Here is a 19,152-nt window from a genome sequence, read left to right as displayed (position 1 = left end):
TTAGGCATTTTCACGTCGTAGTCGCGTAAAAATGGGAAAGAAATGTACAAACAAAGTGTGATGCACGTGCGAAGTTGTTGTTTTGCTCATTAAACCTATTGATTTTTTGACGTTTTCTTTGTCGTCCGCGTCGTTGGATCTTAAAGTCCCTATTTCCCAAAGCGCGCAAACATAACGCAATTTTCTTCTGCTTGAATCTTTTTGTTACCTCTTTGAACTCTAATCCTCCATTTTCAGTGAGATTAGTTGCCGTATTTTATTATTTGGGTGTCACCAGAATCGATTGTTTTGATTCAAAGTTGCAATAAGCAGGCAGTACGTGCGAACGTAAACAAGCCAAGCGACGCGAATGTCTGCCGCGCGCTGTGTCACATCACAGAATTTATCTCCGTTGCATACGACCCACAGATAAGGCACGGCAACAAATCGGCAATAGAAAACAAACTTTTTGGAAAAAAACACGGTACACTGAGTGAAACAAACCATTCAACTAGAAATACGTGAATCACAGGAGCTCGAGAAGGACTTCGGGAGAACAGCAAGAAGTTGAAAGGGAAGTAAAGCAATATGGAAGAAAATTTATAAATCTAAAAAAACATAAGCTATATAAAGGAATAAAACAAAACTACAATAACTAAAATGAAGACTAAACGTAAAGGAAAAGAAAAAATAATGAAAAGAAGAGAAGAAAAAAACAGGTTCTACCTGGAATCGAAATCGGGACCTTCTGCACTCCAGGCCGTTTCGTTGTTACTACGCCACGTGAAACACATTCCGACATTTTTGAAAATATTTTATTAAGAGCCTTTTCCCTAGAATTTTCCGGCCAGCTTCAGGAAAATGACTGCTGTTTTGACGTTGGATACCTACGTAAACGCATTTCATCGCATTTAAAGAACAGATGCCCAACGATACAGTATAAACTCACCTGCGAGCAAAACGCGCGCGCGACGAGATTATAAACCTCACTTCGCTTGGCGCAAGGAATAATTTAAATTTTCCCTTTGGAAAATAACCGTCCTCGCAGCACAGGGTGTGAATGGTTTGGCTTATTGTCAAGAGTTTGACAATATTGCTCTCAGGGCCTGTTTACATAGAGATGAGGGAACACGGGTAGGTGCGGTAACATTTGGCGGGTCAACCCACCTATCATGTAAACGTGATCAGATTAAAATGAGAGATTATGTGGACAGGCGGGTTACCCCACCTAAGCGGGTTACCTCACCTACCTGTGGTACCCACCTCCATGTATACAGGCCCTCAGTTGTCGATAACCAAAGGGTATGTCACGCAAGATTCCTGTGCACAAGATGGTAATAGTGAATGATGCATAATTTTATTGCATTTTTTCGGAAAGGAGGTGATTTCTTAAAATCGCGCGCGGGGTGATTGAGCAAAATGACCTCGTCATTCTTTCACCGTCGAACCATAAAAGAGGCAGAGTCCAACATCTTCACGTGCAAACCGCCTTCTATTTTAAAACCCTTGGGTTAATTAGATTAAGTCGTATTCTCTCATACAGGAACCACGAAAGCGGCAAATTCCAAATAGAACTCACAGTAAGGGCCTGGTCACATGAGCCGGGGAAGCAATGGCAAGCGTGATGATTACATGCAAAATTTCCACCCGAGATCCCAGCTAACCGGGCTGGCTCGGTTGTCCTATAATCGCAAAGTTGATTTTGTTGTGCTTAACCTAGGGACAAGGATCTCTGCAAAGCGAACCAGCCCGGCTCATTAATCAGGCCCTTGGTTCTATAGCCATACCACACGGATTTTTCAAGACCCCAAGCACACACACAAAATTCCCCCCCGCCCCCCCCCCCCCCCCCCCCCACACACACACACACACACCTCACATTTCATACCTCCTTCTCTACCTTAAATGAACTTTTAGGGTTATCATGTTCTCTCCTCACAAATATTATCAATGATAATAATTTATCCTATACTATCTAGTAGGGATGTCATTAAGATTTCAAGTTACCGGGCAAATACATTAAGAGTAGGCGGGGAATCAAACTGCTAGGAATTTCTTTTGGTTATATTTTCTTTCTGTTTCCTACGAAAGAAGCCGGAGGTCACGTTCATGGTAGCCAGGGAAAATCTCCGGTCTTCATCTCTTAATGACAGTTCTGTGTCTAGCGACAAATCTAGTAATGCAGGAGGCATCTGGCCATTACTACTTCACACAATAAATTAATTTAAACAAAATGTTTTGAGTGTGACAGGAAAAAAAATTGTTGTAGTGTGTTCACGTCCTCAATAAAACGTGAAATTGGGCAGTTTCACGTCGTAGTCGTGCAACAACGGCAAAGAAATGTGCAAAAAAGCGTGCAAAGTTGTTGTTTTGCTTATCTAAACCTATTGCTTTTTTGCCGTTCTCGTTGCCGTCGTCGTCGTGCATAGGCTCCCTATTACTAAGAGTGACTGCTGGCAATGTGATCTTTAACAACTAAATCCTATTAGAATAGAATAGAGCGAATAAAATAAATAAGTAGATTTTCATATTACCTAAGGGGACTGTGTAGGATTATTTTCAGACAGAAAATTTCCCCAATGAATTCCGAGATCTCCATAACTTTTCATATGATACGAAAGCCGAATTGAACAATTGTTTTATTATTCATTCACAATAATTCCTCGTTTAAAAACATGGCTAAAACATGCTTACCTCCATCGATCCATCGATCTGATCGATGTTAAGTTCATCTTCGATAGTGCACGTTTAGGGTTGTTCAGCTCCGCAAATATTCTCCAAATAGCAGATGTCGCCCTTCGAGTTGTCTTCTTGCTGTTCTTGCCATGTTTTTAGCTATTTTTTCGCCTAGTTCTTGTAACGAGTATACCTTAGGTTAGTGTACACGAAGTGCCATCCGGGCACGTGTTCAGGGTTCCTGTGCAAAATAGGTCAGTCCGCCATCTTGGTTGTCTTCTGTTATGGTAGCTGGTAAATAAATCAGTTTGTAGCGGACTCTGGTATGTTCCTAACTTGTTACAGTTCTTACTCTTGAAACGAGTGAAATGTCCGCCATTTTTCAAAGTTCACAACCAAAACAACTTAACCTCGTCCCCAGGTCTTCTCGGTTAACGGTGTATTAATCTGCAAGAACCCTGCATTTTTGACGTCATTTCCTCGCTAAACACAAAATTCTTCCAAATTTGGTCATCAGTAACTGGTCATGGTGAACTAAACGTGTGCTTTTAGCCAATCAGAATCGGGGAAATATTTTGAATGAATAATAATCATATTTAAACGGTTATTTATTCCGTCACAATAACATTGATGAATTATCGTTACGTATCTATCATGTTCGAACTGTATAAATGGACAAAGAAGTTTCTCGCCAACAACACAGCAAATAATGTGGCAAATGAAAGGTGCAACTGCTAAAATTCAAATGACATGAATTTGGTAACGCGAGTTTGGAAAATAAATACATTGCAGAGTAATTAGCCATCTTAGCATCCTTCAAGTGGAAAAAGACTGACATAGTGAAGCTCATGCACAAGACCCAGCACAAGCCGATTGTTACCAGTAACATCATACTCAGGGCAAATCATTACGTCATCGTGATGCGGCAGACTGCTTATCACGTGAATGCATCTTTCAAAGCAGTTCGCAGCACCATGCAGAATCACGTGATCACCCCATGTACCATCTGCCATCATGCTTGTGAGGTAAGCGTTCCAAGATGAAAATCCATCAACAAACTGGAAGAGATCTGTCCCATCCGGCTGTAAGAGAACGAATACTGTAGTTACTAGAGAGACGACAAAGTGCATTTCTAGACGGTTCTTATTCAGGAAACCACGCAGTTAGCTCTCTCCACCACAGACCCCCGAAGGGGAGGTGGGGGGGGGGGGGGGTACTCAACAATTTTATATGGGGAAGCTCCGTCCGCCCCGACGTCCAACCCCTTACCTTTTTATATACCATTGTGAAAATTGTGAAAGGTTTGAACCCAGGAGTCATTTCAAAAGTAGGTTGAGTTTGATCGTCCAGGTGAACGTACTCCTGAATAGGACTGTTGTTGTTGACGGTGACTGACGTATCGACAACCTGTGCGGTAGTCATCTTTAGAGTCAAAGTGAGTTTATCACGTTAGTTGATGGTATTATACTCTGGTTATTGATCTGATTGGTCAATTACGTCGCGATGTTGTTGGTCGTCTGTCAGTTAAACCGTGATGTTATTGGCTATGAAGACTCGTAATTAGTAATTGGTGCGTTTCGATCCGTCTATTGTCACAGTCGTCAATAAGTCGTTCGTACGGCGCTGGTAACTGTTGGCTACGATTCAGTGGCGTTTGTTCTAAGTTAGTAAACCAGCTGTCTAAAGTAAGACTTTGAAAGTAGTCTGTAGAATACGTTATACATGTCGCAGAGTCCTAATCAATTCGATGTTTCGTCTGTAAATGGTGCTTAGCAATGTGATTGTTGACGTCACCATTCCTCGTCGCTCGTTTGTGTTAGGTCAGTCGCGTGCTAAGGTTTCTTCCGGTTTCACCAATGTAAGAAGCCTTTGATCTTGTATACTGCTCCCTGTCTGTCCTCCGGTTTGTCTTTGTCCTTGACATTAGTAAGCAGTCGTCGTAAAGTGGTTATCGATTTGTGTGCAACACATATATTGTAAGGTTGTAATATACGTGCAATAGTTGACAGAAAAGGTACCCCTTTCGTATACCTTCTGTTGACAAATGTTACCCCTTTCACATACACAACTTGTTTAGAACTTTGCATCCCTTTTAACTGCTGTAAATGCAGCGTCTTTTTTTATGAATAAATCAGTAAACCAGGAAGTTTTCTTGTTTCTTTTACATCCATAAAATGCGTCTGTTAGCCCTTTTCAGTCCTTTTACAGACCGAAATGACAGATTTCCCTACCCTTTTATATACCGTCAACCAATAAAGTCCCTACCCTTTCATAAACCTGAAGCCTGAAAAAGGTACCCCTTTTGTGCGGAGCCTCCCCGTATAGGCCATTATAGGGAGTGCTCCCCTGGGCCACAGACACCGTTAGTAGTAAATAAGTGTCCGCCTTATAAAGTTTCAAACAAAATGAAGAAAGAACGATGAAGACCAACTCTATCTGTCCGTTAGCCTCTATAAGCGTTCAGATAGTGCGGATGACGCAAAAGAGAAGTGAGCAGGAAAAAAGCTACCGTGGTGGCAAAGTTCTATTTCAGTCAAGTCACAGGTCTGGTTCTTCAAACGTAAGCAAAAGAAGCTTAACGACCGAGGCGAAAAAAGGAAATGCTCCCCCGTCCGTTTCCATTTATGCTTGGACCCTTCTCTGCTTCGGTCAGTTTAAGTTGCTAGTCTGAGATAAATAATTTTAAGGCACTAAAACAGGACACTAACCAGCCTGGGGTTGTCCTTGAGGTACTGGACAACAGTTCGGCGTAACTCATCATGGGAGATTTTAATTCCTTTGATGTGCTCAAGCTGTTCTGACAGTGCAAAAAACATGCAGTTTCCATCCCCTTGATTGTCAGAAATCACAAAACCTTTCTCCAAAGCAATCCTCTTTAAATTCAACGACAGCTCAGTTTTGCTGGCCTCTCTACGCGCTTCCAGCTTGATTTTTTGAAGTGCAAGGAAAACCAGTTCACCTGCAAATGATAAAGAGGAAAAATCCAAAATGCGAAAGGTTATTTCACGTCAGTTTAATATAGCGTTTTCACATGACGTCATGTAAAACGCCACGTGAGTGAAAACGTTCTATGGGAGATAGAACACGGGTCCAAAGAAAAACCAACTGACCATTTTAAATTACGGTGGTTTCAACAGAACATAACGAGAATGACTCAAATCCCACGGCTATTTCCTTAAAATCAGCTAGCGATGATCAAATTTGGAAGACGTTTGAGATATCCAGTAAAATGACGTCAATAGTATAGGATATCGCCAGAAAAGGGGACGGCAACTGAGAGGCCCTGGAAAAAAGTTGAAGACAGAAACTTAACATCGATCGAGGTAGGCATGTTTTTCAAGTATGAACTATATTGAATAGATAATAAAACAATAATTGGATTGGGATTTCAAATGATGGGCAAAATTATGCAGATCTCGTAGGGTGTTATCCATATCGGCCAGCATCCTCCACGATCTACACAATTTTTCAGATCATACTCAGCCTCATCCTAAAATTGCTCATTTAAATTATCGTTACTTTACTTAGGGTGAGAATTTGATTTCTTACCATAAACCATCTTCCACATCGTGACAACAAGGGATTTGCACTGTCTCTCCCAACTGAATCTCTCTTCATAACTTCTTCGAAGTCTTTGGATTTCCTCAAGCCGCTGTGCCCTAGATTTTTGTTGGATAGCTGCTATTGCCTTTGCCCATTCCTTGGGGTCATCCGAATCAATCACAAATGACTCGCCCATCGGAAGACAACGCAGAGCTTCTCCAAATCCAGAGTTTCCACTTACTAGAATGGGGAGACCGGCTGACATGGCTTCCAGTGCTGTCAAGCCAAATCCCTCAGTCCTTGAAGGCATGATGGCCACATCAACTTCACAAAATAACTCTTTTAATCTTTGCTTGTCTTTCACGAATGACCTGACAAACAACTGGTTTCTTGAAATGCCCGTCTGGCATAAGATTTCCGCGACTTCATCCTGCTTTCCATCAGGTGCACCAACAAAGATCAGACGGTAGGAACTGTCCTTCAATTCAACTATTGCTTGAGCGGCAATGTCGTATCCTTTGAGACTGAAGTCTTCAAAATCACCACGGCCAAAGGTTAACACCTTGAACTTCGCACTTGCTCGCGTAGTAGCATGCTCAACATCTGAAAACTCTTTAAAGGTGCCTGGCATCAGCTGGAATACATCTTGATGAGATGAACGCAAGTAGGACGAGAATGCTTCTGTCAACTTGGGCCCAACTGCCACAACGAGATCTGCAAGTTGGCACAGCTCAACTTCAGCTCTGTTCTTTCCCTCTCCCTTGGTAATTGCGCCAGGATAGTTCTTATACATGGCTAGCTCTTCAGGTTCGGTGTGAACTACCTGCACCCAATTGCAACAATGAGACTCTTGGATGATTTGAGCTTGTTTACCCAGCTTTGCACCATGACCAATCACGACCTGAATGTCAAGGTTTCTTGGTGGAAAGCTCAACCAATCAAGGGGATCACTAAAGCCAGGGCGACGATGTGCTTCCATGATGGAAATGTTGTGACCCTTGGCAGCTCTCTTGTCATCTTCACCGCACTCAAATTGAGGTACAATAAGAGTGACCTGTACGTTTGGGAGTTTTGCCAAATGTATGGCAAGCGTTCTGTTGGTTGTTGACAAGCCACCCTTAGATGAACCCCACTCATTAGCCAGGAGGGAAACTTTTAAGATTGAAGGCTGTGCATGACTTTGTGTTTTACCAGAAAAGGGTGAATGCAATTCCTGAAAGAAAACCAAAATGCATATTTCAAAATAGCACTTTTATATAGGGTGGCGCCTAGAAAACGTTTGAATCAACATTTGTAGGAACCTGATTCTATCAAATAAAAGAAAAGGTCAACTTATGAATAGCCTGCATAACAGCTGCTTTATGGGCCAAGCGAGGCGAACGCGGCATTTTGCGCGAAACGAGGGGAGGAGGAAAATAAAGCGCCTGTTATCAGTCAATTGTTTTGGCTTTTCAGCCCACCTACACCCACAGGTATTGACTGACGCCGGTGAGGTCAAAAGGACCAATCAAAACACGATCCATTACTCAACAATTGTCACCTTTCTCGCTACCAGAAACACCGATAACAGCATAAAACACAGGAAATAACAGCGAAGGCAAAATCACCTTCAATAATGTATGACTCAGTGCGGCAGAAGATTTGCTCGGTCAAAGTTTAGTTATGTCCAAACACAGCGGCTAGAAAGGAAAGAGGGAAAACGTGTTGTTCAAAAAAATTCCAAGGTCACGAGCTTATGAGTCGTGTTTGGCCTGTCAACACTTAATTTTAAAAAGTTAGTAAATCAGGCTTTTGCCTTACCTAGTCGGAAGGAATCCATGAACATCTTTCCTCTAAAGCAATAAATTTGAACATTTCTTTTATTTTTCTGTTAGTTCTGGAACACTTGGAAATAAGCGAAAGGCTTCTCAAACAGCATCGTCAAAAGAACACAAATGCGTGACGGTTATTTTGTTTCAGACAAACATGCCACAACAACGCGTCATCAATTAACCAATTGGAACGCAACGTTCATGTAGTGAACGTGGGAAGAGCCAGAACAATGGACCGGTAACAGTCGCTTTACTTTTTCCTCCCCTCGTCCCGTGCTTCGCACTCGTTTGGCTATTCTTGCAAAATGCCGCGTTCGCCTCGCTTAGCTCATACAGCGCCTGTTATGCAAGCTAACTTAAGTAGCAAAACAAAACCATGATGAGTGAAAAAAAAGGGCGCACACCGCAATAAGACCTTCAGGCCAATAGATACAATCGTGATACGTGAACCTCCCTATTTTCCATTTCTCTTCCACTGGGGAGAGCGTTGTCGTAGAGCAAATGAAGTCACACTACATCGGACATTATTCTATAAAAGATTATCTTCAATCTTATCAGATAGAGATTAAAGCCTCATCATATGGTGCCATATAATTTTAACATAATTACCCTTCGAGGTTATATTACTATTCAGTGAATTTTATGCCACTAGTGTTGCTAGAGATTGTATTTCATTAGTACCTGACTTGTTGACTGTGAGAACCATTTTTCCAGTCCCTCAACTGTTAATACTTTGTTTGAAGGCTTCTTTTTGCAAATAAGTGGGTCACCTTGCCTTATCTCAAGGAGATGACGACAGTCAACATGTGAACATGCCAGCTGATTATGACCTGTACACTTTTCCAGCGGACAATATGGGCAGGCGACGCAAATCTGGTACTGCAGTCCACGTAGATACAGCAGGTCCTGTGACAAAGATTGTAGTGCTGCTCCCACACACTCACGCACCTGAATTGCAACTTCACTTTCTTCATCCCCAGAGACGTGCTGAACTTGGGATCTTTGCATGATAAAAAACTTTATGTACTGTTTCTTACAGAAAAGAACTAAATCATGGACAGTTCGTCTCCCAATGACGAACCATGCTCCATTTCGGTACAGGGTAGGGGGCTGACTTGGACCGCTCTCAGAACACCAGCTAACAAGTCGAGAAACAAGCCGTGTGAACAAGCCATGGGGGACAAAACCAGTAACAAAGAAGACATATAGAGGACAGGGGTCTGAGCGTGAGGGTACCATGGCACAAAGGGAATCAGGTGGCACTTTGAGTTGAGATGGTACAAAATACTTTTCATCAGTTTTAGGGGGTGAGAACTTTGCAATTAAACCGAATTGCTCCATCAGGTCTAGAATATCATCTCTGACAAAGTCCTTCAGAAGAAATTTGGAAAACACATGCTCAACGAGTTCCATGCTGAGGACACCGCTTTCTCTCAGTTTCTCCCAGTGCTTGGAAACCTTTGGGTCCTGAGAGATAATAAATTGAGGAGTGATTACAGAGTGTTTACAAATGAATCCGGGAAGCCGAGAGCTAATTGCGGACGACCAGAGGAAGCCACAGTGCTAATCTCCACGTTGCTATTACGCATGCGCGGCACGTGCGCAGTCAGCATTCGTATGGACTTCCTCTTAGAATGAATGGAATGCACAGAACGCAATCTGATCACGCGCGTTTTGACCTATCACGAGAAACTAACGCAAAGCACAGCGTTGGGGAAAGAACACTTTTCCCCTTGATTAATCTCTTCCGTAGAGAAAGCCTTGCCTCATTCTGTGTTTTTCTCGGGGAAGTTATTTTATAAAAGCAATAGTAAAGTTTTTTCCTATGTTTGCATAGCCTGATAAACACGAGAGGCGTTGGGAGAATTTGAGACAGTTATGAAACCCTTGACTTCGTTACGGGTTTGCATAGGTGTCTCGAATGCTCCCAACCCCTGTCGTGTTTACATCAGGCCATGCAAACAAGGAAAACGTTTTTTGTTGTTAAATTAATATAAACACCAATGAATAACAAACCACTTCACTTAAATATATATTTGTTTGTTTCGAAAGGTGCGGTTTATTATGTAGCCATAGCAACAGTGATCTTTTCACATATGAAGACATCATGTTTTCGTATCAAAGCTCACCTGGTATTTCACTGGTGTTTATTCAATAAACGTTTTTCTTACCATTTTATCAAAATGTGGAATAGTGATGAGCTGCCTGAACAGATCTATCAGCCACTTGGCACTCAGAATGACTGTGCTACAGTGCTTGATAATTATCCCCATGTCATGATAAAAATTCACCATGGTGGTGAACTCTTCCTCGTCATTAATAAAGCACTTATCTTTGGCATAGGTTTGAAGTTCCGTTATATTTAAATGATAAACGTCCTTGGATTGCAAAGCATCGATGACCTTCTCAAAGTTGAGCCACCTAGTTTATAAAAAAGGAATGCAAGTAATAGTGTATTCATGTCACTAAGAAAAGCACCTGCTTTGACTAATTGAGCAAAAGCATGCACACATTCCAAAACAGGAGGGTAAACTTCACATCATTGACTCATCGCCAAGATATTCCTACATTAAGAGGTCACTGTTTAGTACACCGCACAGTCAATTCTGTATTAAAGGAGCAGTGTCTCAGTCACCAAAGTTAATAGTAACTTCTTTGACCCTTTCGCTCCTGGGAATTTCTCCGAAAATGCCGTTTGAAGCTAGTCAAGCCGTTTTCCGGTCACTTTCTGACTATAAAAAACCAAAACTACCCAAAATGCTGTTTATAGGTTGAGAGCTTTGCGGCCTTCTATTCAAGCTGAAAATATCAGCTTCTTAAACTCGGGCATGTGCAGAAAGCAAAATTTCGAGATTAAAAAGTGACCAACAGTTTCAAACCAGTCTCAAAACCCTAAAAAAAAAACGTTACATCTGAAGGCAGAATTAACCCATTGGGTCTGAAACAAAGGCCTCAAATCCCAAATTCTTCCACCAGAAATTCTCATTCAAAAGACTAGAAGTGTCGTTTAATATTTTGTATCTTTGTATCATTACCACTCCAGGCGCGGATCCACACCGGTTTCCACCGTTTTACGGAAATCGGTCAGATTTATAAAAGGTATATTTTAACAAAAAAGAAATTTTCAAGTTGACAAATGAGCGATGAAATAATCCGCCGATTTGTAAGGCTTCATTCGAGGAGGATGGATCTGGCCAATATCCTGTCTAAATGACTCAGTAACTCAAAGGGGGGGCATGCCCCGAACCTGCCTACAAGCTAGCGCCTTCTGTGCTCATTTAGAAAATCGGTCAGTATTTATGCGCTTGCTCTCTACCTCAGAGTAAAGGCTCAACAGTATTTTGTAAGCTTGAATGTTGTTAGACAAGAAAACCGTATTTAAAAATTTGGCTTAATCCTGGGTTAAACTTAACCATTGTGCGAGAAACCGGGCCCTGGTAAATAACCACTTACCTCACAGGTATACTCTCCCCCATGTATGGCTCCTGTTTTAGCACTTCCATGATTCTGTCCTGTAGAGCTTGAATGTGATCAATGTGTTTATCTTGTCTGAAAACCTTTTTGATCTTTCTTTGAAGTGATCTTGCAGTGTTGTCAATGCTGAAGATAGGCCGCACCACATGTCCTTCATAGTCCTTACCAGCAATTGCCCTCTGTATTTCTGATTTCATTGTTGCAATGTCTTCAAATGGTTTGTCTGCGTGGGTGCCTACAATGATCACTGGTGGCCGAAGATGAGGCAGCTTTCCTTCTGCATCGTCACAAGTCTCTCCTCTCATCTGTGTGATGCTATGCACTGTGGACAGCCAAGATAGCAGATTCTCCAGGTTCGTTTCCCCGGTTGGGTTTTCCAACATAAAATCATGATTTCCTTGTCTCACGCAGGGTTGGGCAATGTCATGCAGTGACTTGCTGAGGTTGCACACCAAGATATATATCGCACGTGATGTTAAAAATACAGGATGAGATGCGTAATAGAGCTGCTGACCAGCAAAATCCCACAGTTCAATACTGCTAACAGATTTTTCACTACCACTTTTTCCACCTTCCATATACTTTATCAACTCAACAGCTTGCTCTGTGATCTCATCTGGAGGTGAATTAGAATCAGCCATTAATTCTCGATCAGCTAATGATGATGTAAGCTCACTAAAACCAACTGTTTTTGAATCATCAACCTGAAACAGAGTGCCAGGTAAAAAGAACAGAAATTAGCTGTTGATGGTGAGTTCTGAAAGAGAATTCACCCCAATCAGTAAATGAGAAAAGAACCCTTTTTTAGTTCAAACATCGAGGCATGCACATTGGGGAATTGGAAAGCATGACTATTAAAACACCAAAAACACTGAAACTGAATTAATAACAGGTTAAATGATGACAGCTCATTGAATGGCACCAGCTGAATTTATATCAAGCAGGTTACAATTCAACATATCTGTAAATATTTTGTGTTTGCTTTATATGCCTAAGGTATCCTACTTGTACATGTAAAGGTCAAAATAAAAGTAAAATAAAACTCTTGCTTGCTCTTTACCATGGCTAAGGTTGTTTCACAATACACTGTAATTTTATCTCTGATTTTCAAAGCCCACAATAATTTAAACCAATTTGCTTTCCCCTGGGTGGTTCGAAAAATCAGGATCCCAACGTATTACATATAGCCAGGGAAATGGTAGAGTCGTTTATAATGGTAATAGGATTGAATGGAGTCCAATTCAGTCTGTCATCATACGAGCCAATAACAAAATAAGATGACTGCAGGCAGAAGTCCGATCTGTTTAATCAAGAGTATGATTACAGACCGAATTGGACTGCACAAAGTTCTGTTACCAATTACAATTAAACGTACCATATTTATTCGATTAAATGCCGCGGCGTTTATTAACTTTTTAGCGTTTCCGATGCGGCGTTTATTCGAGGGCGACGTTTATTTCGAAATCACTTTTTTAAAATCACTGACAACAGTTACTGTAAATCGTTTGTAAATATTATGTAATTGAAAGATTCCAATGTCTCAGTCTTATTTTGCTGCGATAGAATCGTAAATGTCTGGATGGTGTAAATTGCCAAGTTGTACCAAGTTTTTTCTTATTATCCTCGAGTAAACGCCGCAGTCTTCTTGATGAGGTGCAGCGTTTATTCCTGGGTGGCATTTATTGGTAGTTTCGCTTCCATCTGCGCCGTTTAATCGAGGGCGGCGTTTATTTGAGGGTGGTGTTTAATCTAATAAATGCGGTAACTTAACAAAATTTGTGATAAAACTGAAAAAGTGTTATTATTTCAATTGAAAGAGGATATTACTACAAGACCTTCTTCGAAAATAATTTGCATTTGGAACAAAAGGGGATTTTTAAAAAAAAATTGGGTCTAAATTTCATTGGCACACCTGTTCCACTAACCAATAAATTGACAGGATCAAACGAGACGTCATAATTAAGGTTTTGTGCGATTTTCGTATGACCTTGAAATGAAAACGCGCGAACAAAACAGAAACAAAAAACGAACGGAAATAGAGCGATTTGATTGGTTTATGGAACGGATACAAACGCGCGCGGCTTTTGGTTGGTTAAGCGAACGCTCGGCTGAAAAAACTCAATGCCCGAAGAACTTTCTAGAAATCAATCGATACTTCGCTTTGACGTCATACTGCAACACGATTGGCTAATCGAACAATGCCTTCTCCATATGAGGGTTTTCTTTGGCGGGAAAACGAAGAGTACGTTTTGATCTTTTCATCCATTGGCTGATGAAACAAATAGCGAACACTGACCGAAACCATTTTTCAAGGTCATACGAAAATCACTCTAACTCAGACAATTGAAAACAGGATTTTAAGCATGCTTTTCCCTTTCTTAGGGTGACCAGTGTTGTTGCATCTAACTGTAAATGCATCGTACCGACATGCTTTACCTTTCAAGAGCTGTTTCAGTTTGTGAATTGGAAGAAATATGTATCTAAAGTCACATGTTCCTTAGGCCCGGTTCAGACGCCGAACTTTTCGTGAGCCGAACCTAATAAATTAAGTACATGAAAAGTTCAGCGTCTGAATCAATTAGGCTCAGCCGTTCTTTTCGCCGAGCCTGGCCGAGAATTTAAGTTGGCATGTTACAGAGATTTCAGTCACAAATCAGATACTAAGTTATGAGAGACTACCTGTTGAAAGGACAATGCATTAAATTAGCTATACGAAAGCAATTTATTAACTCACATCATATCAGTAGGAACACCTTTTCTCAATGCTGATACTGAGAAATTGGCTGTGTAGTACAGTAAACACCCGCGAATAATTATGAACCTAGCGGATTAATAACCTCCTGGCAAAAATTTGCCACTTAAATACCCAAAAATACAAGAACCTGTTTAGTCTAGCAACTATCAAGCAGGTTCTTATATGTGGGTTACAGTTAAATTTATTATGATCAACAATTTAACTAAGGAGTGCAACTTTGAGATTGTAAAAATTTAAGTATAACAAGAACATACTGTACCAAACTGTATATAAATTCGGTAATCAGCTTGTTAGGGTTACAGTAATAATAAAATTGTGAATAAATACTGTATTTTTAAGGCCCAAACCCAAGTTTAATTATTTTCCAGCTGGTAATCAACAATTTATTATCTTAGGTTTTTGATCGCGGGTGTTTACTGTATTACATGTTGAAATACACCATAAGGTCAACCTGCTTCATACATGTAAAGTTAGTGAGATGTGATATAAGTATTATTAATAAAATGTGAGGAGTTAAATGTAGATTTGCAAACCTGGTTCACAAATAAGCCACGACTGTCCTTTTTGCCATCACTATCACCATGCTGTTTTTCTTTCCTGTAATCATCATTTTCAAGTTCACGTTTTTCTTTACGTTCCTCCTCTTCTTCAACCCAATCATGGCTAGCTGGAATACACAGCTTTTCCACCACCATCTGTGCCACGTCTTTGGAACATCCCAAAAACCCTTGTTTGCTCTCATCAGTGGCTTGCCAATTCTTACCTTCGTTCACACCCACTTGAAAGATTGACAGATCAACTTCAATTCCTTCAGTACTTTGCTCATTTGGATTGAATGGTAGACCAATGAGACAATTTTTCAAACTGGTTTTCCCTGCTCGATCCTGACCAAGAAGCAACACTCGAGCGCGATAAACATTGACGGCTCCATTTCTAAGAGCACGTTGATAAACAAACTGGGCTCTTTCTCCTCGTGCCTCTATTTCTGTAGGAACTAAAAGGAATGCAATGTACTGTCCTAAAGGTTGTGTCCACCAAAACGTTGCAATCATTATGTTAGCAGTCACACATTATGCACAAGTTAGATACATGTATCAAATCAGTAAAATCCCCTTAGCTTGCTTGAATCTCTGCAAAGCACAGTCAGTACAGTATGTGACTGACCTTAGAGGTCATTTGGCTTGAGAAACATTTTGCCATTCATGTGATATTACAGTATTGTCATACTGCAGCTGTATACTAATTTTGGGTGTCAAACAAAAAATTCCACAATTATTTAGTTTTTTAACACTATACTTTTAGAAAATCTGCCATTGACATCACAAACTTTGCTCTCTTCTGTGCTTATTAGTTGGGATTGATTAATGAGGGGTACTACAATTAAAGGAGACATACTCCACATTTTAAATTCCAGAGGTTGACATCTCCGCAATCTGCATCATCAGGAGATAGCTCAATAATTATTGTCATGGCTTAAAATTTGTATATCAGACTAGGTAAAAATCATAAGGGAAGAAGCATTTTAAAACAAGAACTTCAGGTGATTCCAAAAGAAAAATGTAATGCTTTGCCTGACTCAAACCTGACTCATCACTCGAAGTTCATTTGTGACGATATGAGCAAACTAAGTACGTACGCATGTACTGGAGTTGTACTGTATATGTTGTAGTCAATTTTTATTTTAGGTATTTATTGTTTTTCTTTTGTTTTTGGGTATAGTAATAATATGCTGAAGAAGTTGAAACAAAAGAAAAATAAAAATTACCTGAGATAAAAAATTAACTACAACACATATAATTCTAGTGTCCATTAACATTTTACCCTTGAACCTGTCATTGAAGTTTTAATTATTGTTAAGTCTCAATGCTTTTCTCCTTTAACAAAGTTGAAAGACAACAATTCAAATTAAAGCTCAGAGTTGTTCAATAATGCACATAAACCTAATACCAGGGGGGTGGGGGTGGGGTTTACTCCCTATAATGGCCTATATGGGGACTGAGGCTCTGCCCAAAAGGGGTACCTTTTTCAGGCTTCAGGTATATGAAAGGGTTAGGGATTTTACTCATTGAAGTATACCAAAGGGGAGTGAAATCTGTCATTTGGGTCTGTGAAAGGGCTCAAAGTGCTAAATGGTTTCAAAAAGTCAAGAAAACATTCCATTTCTGTGATTGATTCCTATTTAAACGACAGTGCAGCAGCAGTTAAAAGGGATGCAAAGTTCTAAACAAGGTATGTGAAAGGGGTACCATTTGTCAATAGAAGGTATACGAAAGGGGTACCTTTTTCATGAAAAATGGTATAAAAAAGGGTAAGGGACTGGTCCTCCATCAGGGTGGAGCCTCCGGTGGAGCCTCCCTGTGTAAAAATTTGTTGAGTACCCTCCCTCCCCCGACCTATTGGTATCATTATTAAAATAATACCTCTGCTCACCTGCAATGTCAGTTTTTACAAATGTTCCTTGTTTTTTTAACTTCAGAATGCATCTTATTGCTCCAGGTAAGTGCGCAAGTTTGTTACCACTCAAGTACAGCATTTGAAGCTTGTTCAACTTCTGTAAACTGCTTGGTAAATCTGCCAACTGGTTGTTACTCACACTCAGGTTCCTCAGCTCCTTCAAGTCACCAATCTCAGAAGGTAGTTCCCTTAGCTTGTTTTTATCCAAGTAAAGCCCTTCAAGCTTGTTCAGCTTCTGTATACTGGTAGGTAAGCAAACCAACTGATTGTTACTCACATTCAGCCCCCTCAGCTCCTTCAGGCCGCCAATCTCAGATAGTGTTGTTAGTTTGTTTGCAAACAAGTCCAGCTTCTCAAGCTTGTTTAGCTTCTTTATACTGGTAGGCAAACCAACCAACTGGTTGTTACTCAAAGACAGCACCCTTAGTTCCGTTAGGTCACCAATGTCAGCAGGTAGTTCGGTCAGCTTATTACCGCACAAGTAAAGTGCTTCAAGATGTTTTAGCTTCTGTATACTGGACGGTACACCAGCTAATTGGTTGTAACTCACACTCAGCCACCACAGCTCTTTCAGGTGGCCAATCTCAGAACATAGATCTCTCAGTTTGTTACCATACAAGTTCAGCTTTTCAAGCTTGTTCAGCTTTTGTATGCTGCTAGGTAAACCAACCAACTGATTGTGTTTCACAGACAGCTCCCTCAGCTCCTTCAAGTCACCAATCTCAGCAGGTAGTTTGGCTAATTGGTTATGCTTTAAATCAAGCTTTGTAAGATTTTTCAGCTTGTTAATACTTGTTGGTAGTTTGATCAGGTTATTTTTATCCAGCCTAAGTTTCTCCAATCTACTCAGTTCAGTAACTGCATCAGGAACACTAGATAGTCCTCTGCCATTCAGATCCAAAATTGCAACTCCACCTTCATATTTAATATAAGCTTTCAGATTTGTACTAGAATAATGCTCCATGTTTAAAATTTTTGAGACAGTCTTGCTTTTAATAATGACCTAAAACTAAAATGAACAAATAAAATTAGCAAAATTAAACAGTATATTCAGGCAAAATAATCTCTGTTCTAAAAAGGTTGAATTCTTTTAAGCCAGCTATGTGGCACTGACAAAATCTGGAAGATGTTTGCTATTATTTTATGACTGGAGACGTCAATCACAAAATAGCAGAAAATAGCAGCAGTTTTGGCAGTGTTTTGAAATTGTGGTGAGATTTTCTTCCAATTTGGCAACCAAATAGTAATTTGTGTTAGTGTGTTTCACCCGTTTAATGGAAAGCCGTAAGTGATGTTTCCCCGTCAAAGGTCACATTTTTATCCACAGTTCCAAATATGAGTCATTTCATAATTATTTCCATTCATACTGCAGACTGTTCTACATGTAGCCCTTTGTTACACTTGCTCCTACATTTACATGTATGTAGTTGCATGACCTCACCAAAAGACAAATAAAAAATATTTTTGAAACAGCAAATGGGTGTGAGAATGCTTTGGTGGAAGGAGAAGACCTTGTTTGCCTGCACCTTACAGTACGGTGTGACCGGGAAAACAGTAAACACTTGAAATAATCTCAGGAATGTTTATTGTGTTATGACCAATCACTGCAAAGATCAGGGTGTGTGAACTGGCCACACAACTTCAAACTAATAATTAAGGTTCTTGCTTGCAGCTTAGTTTTCTCACACCTGATTCGTTTTTTTCTTGCAACAAAATAACATTCCAGATATGTTCATGGTTTTCCCGATTTGACTGTAACAAGCAGCAAGCCGTGGTACAAAATTAATGGTCCGACTCAGTAAATCAACACCATCCCCTGATGATCAGACCTGCAGTGTGCGGTCGAAACAACCCGATAAATATCAAAGATACTATTGTGAGACAAACAATAAACCAAACCCTTTAAATACACATTACCCAGGATGATTGATATCGTTCATGACAAGCAGCAGCAAATAGAAGGGTCAACTTAAGAAGGTAATTGACAATTGACAAAAACAAGAGTCAAGGGAACATTTGGAGGAAAGACTTTGTGAAATAAAAAATTTTACAGTTGAACAAGGGATAAATGTGGATAAATATAAGTCTTATGCACATGTCATCAGCTTGCCCTGGGGGTAGACCCCTGGGCCAACCAGGGGGATTGTAAAATGGGTAGAGCAAAGTTGAGGATTTCCCCCAGGGGTGGGGGAATTTAATAAGACAAAGTCCCCTGGGTCAAGTGCTTCTCAACGAAAAATCCCCCTGATAAACCTCATATAACTGGGATTCACTTGATGGAGGGGGTGTTTTTATTATATTTGGGGATGAAATTTTACTCATTTCTGCTAGGCTTGGAAAAGCAATATAATATCTTTACTGAACAAAAATCACGACAATGAAAGAACAACTGAAGACAGATTCAACGGAGGGTAGGAGAGACTGATAGTTTTTCCATAGACTACTTAAGATAACTTATAG

The 19,152-nt window shown here is 40.4% G+C and overlaps 1 protein-coding gene across 1 annotated transcript; it reads right to left on the bottom strand.

Moving 5' to 3' along the window:
• Positions 1-3,283: 3,283 nt before the first annotated feature.
• On the bottom strand, positions 3,284-17,697 carry LOC140945769 (uncharacterized). Its single transcript, XM_073394811.1, has 8 exons — positions 16,669-17,697; positions 14,772-15,232; positions 11,463-12,187; positions 10,181-10,430; positions 8,691-9,476; positions 6,205-7,411; positions 5,364-5,614; positions 3,284-3,737 (listed from the first exon to the last, which is right to left on the bottom strand). The coding sequence occupies exons 1-8, from the start codon at positions 17,654-17,656 to the stop codon at positions 3,462-3,464; spliced, it is 4,944 nt and encodes a 1,647-aa protein (XP_073250912.1). The 5' UTR covers positions 17,657-17,697; the 3' UTR covers positions 3,284-3,461.
• Positions 17,698-19,152: the final 1,455 nt, after the last annotated feature.

Source organism: Porites lutea, chromosome 8, assembly GCF_958299795.1.
Source record: "Porites lutea chromosome 8, jaPorLute2.1, whole genome shotgun sequence".
NCBI lineage: Eukaryota > Metazoa > Cnidaria > Anthozoa > Scleractinia > Poritidae > Porites > Porites lutea.
The sequence above is the reverse complement of the archived record's forward strand: the minus strand, read 5'-3'. Positions and strand labels throughout refer to the sequence as shown.

Bases quoted from the DNA above. Each gene is read 5' to 3' on its own strand.
- LOC140945769 (XM_073394811.1), bottom strand. From the start codon at position 17,656: ATGGAGCATTATTCTAGTACAAATCTGAAAGCTTATATTAAATATGAA. The intron at 12,188-14,771 runs GTTTGCAAATCT...ACTCTGTTTCAG, and splicing joins GTGGCTTATTTGTGAACCAG to GTTGATGATTCAAAAACAGT. The intron at 9,477-10,180 runs GTAAGAAAAACG...ATTATCTCTCAG, and splicing joins TTCCACATTTTGATAAAATG to GACCCAAAGGTTTCCAAGCA.